Source organism: Nannospalax galili, unplaced genomic scaffold (genome assembly GCF_000622305.1).
Source record: "Nannospalax galili isolate Female #2095 unplaced genomic scaffold, S.galili_v1.0 C49250983, whole genome shotgun sequence".
Lineage (NCBI taxonomy): Eukaryota > Metazoa > Chordata > Mammalia > Rodentia > Spalacidae > Nannospalax > Nannospalax galili.
In genome coordinates, this window is record NW_008478425.1 from 1 (window position 1) to 1727 (window position 1727).

The 1727-nt window shown below is 48.1% G+C and overlaps 1 protein-coding gene across 1 annotated transcript; it reads left to right on the top strand.

The window, feature by feature from the left end:
- Positions 1-8: 8 nt before the first annotated feature.
- On the top strand, positions 9-1722 carry LOC103728467 (zinc finger protein OZF-like; the record flags this gene model as incomplete). The annotated part of the gene is made up of 1 exon (XM_008826473.3): positions 9-1722. A coding segment is annotated over exon 1 (1560 nt), but the record flags the coding sequence as incomplete, so codon positions are not given.
- Positions 1723-1727: the final 5 nt, after the last annotated feature.

A 1727-nucleotide genomic window follows, 5' to 3' on the forward strand; every position in this document is an offset into this window, starting at 1 on the left:
CCTGCCTCTGCCTCCCAAGTGCTGCGACTAAAGGCGTGCGCCACCATGCCTGGCTATTTTGCTTCTTTTTGATCAATTTTGATGCAGGCTTGTAGTTATTTTTATTTATATAAGTTCCAGAAACTCTGAATCACCGATCTGTGATTCTCCTAGATCTTGTTCATGGTGTCTGTTCCTTCACGTCTCTTCCCAGAAACATGTGGGCTTGACTCCCCATCACAGAAACTTTCTGAGAAAGCTTTGGTTCAAAGTGATTATTCAGCAAGTGAAGTCACCAGAGATGGTTCATGGTGTTCCCTTCTGCAAGAACTGTGGAAGAATACTGACTCTACAAAGAGAGATCAGCCAAACCGGACCCCACCCTCGAGTCCAGGTGCTGTCCTCGACAAGAAAACACTGTGCACAGACAGTGGCCGTGCATGTCAGAAGCCTGGGGAAACCATTGTTTTGGCACCCCACCTCATCTCCACACAAGGGGGACTTCTAAGATGTTACTCGCTTCCAACAAGTTTGAATCTGAACCTAGAAGCAAATGCTCAGAAGGAAAGCAGTGTCACAAAGCAGCTTCTTTACATTGTGGTGTCTGGTCAGCTCGTCACACAGGGTTCTTGTAAGGCCAACTTTATGATTACTCATGGAGGAGAGGAAGCCTGCACAAGGCCTGGGCGTGGAGACGGTCTCAGCCATAAGTACCTACTGACACAGCACGACGGTTATTCTCAGGAGAAAGCAGATCAGGGTACTAAGTGTGGGAAGGTACTCTATGCCGTGTCCTCTTCGCACAAACCCAGGATCACTCCAACTGCGGAGAGCCCGTTTGTCTCATACAAGGATGGGAAGGCCTTCCTCCACATGTCAGAGTCACTGCGTTACCCATTTCCCCTGAAGGAGGGAGAGCTAATTCAGGCTGGGGAGAACCCTTACAAATGCAGCGGCTGTGGGAAAATCTTTCGTACTGAGGCCGCGCTCCAAGAGCATGAGCAAATTCACACAGAAGAGAAGCCCTATGTGTGCAGTCAGTGTGGGAAAGCTTTCGGCAGCAGGTCAGTTTTCTGTGAACATGAGCTGCTTCACAGGAAGGAGATGCCTTTTGTCTGTGATAAATGTGGGAAGGCCTTCTTGGAGAAGTCAGAGTTGACATCCCATCAACAAAGCCACACTGGAGAAAAGCCTTACAAATGTTGTGAGTGTGAAAAGTCTTTCAAGTTTCCATCCCAACTGAAGGTGCACTGTCAAATCCACACAGGCGAGAAGCCTTATGAATGCCAGGAGTGTGGGAAATCATTCAGTAAAACAGCCAAACTCAAGGTGCACCATCGAATTCACACAGGAGAGAAACCTTACGTGTGCTCTGAGTGCGGGAAGGCCTTCAATCAGAAATCAATACTGGACAGGCATGGGAAACTTCATCCTGGGGAGAAGCCTCACAGATGCAGTGACTGTGGGAAGTCATTTAATTATCCGTCCCAGCTGAAGGTGCATTACCACAGCCACACCGGGGAGAAGCCTTACAAATGCCGAGAGTGTGGAAAGTCGTTTAATTTTCCATGTGAACTGAAGGTGCATTATCTAAATCACACGGGGGAGAAGCCTTACAAATGCCGAGACTGTTGGAAATTGTTCAGTAAAATGTCCCAACTGAAGGCACATTATCGAGTTCACACTGGGGAGAGGCCTTTCAAATGTAGCCACTGTGGAAAAGCCTTTTCTACTAAGGAGCAAGTCCA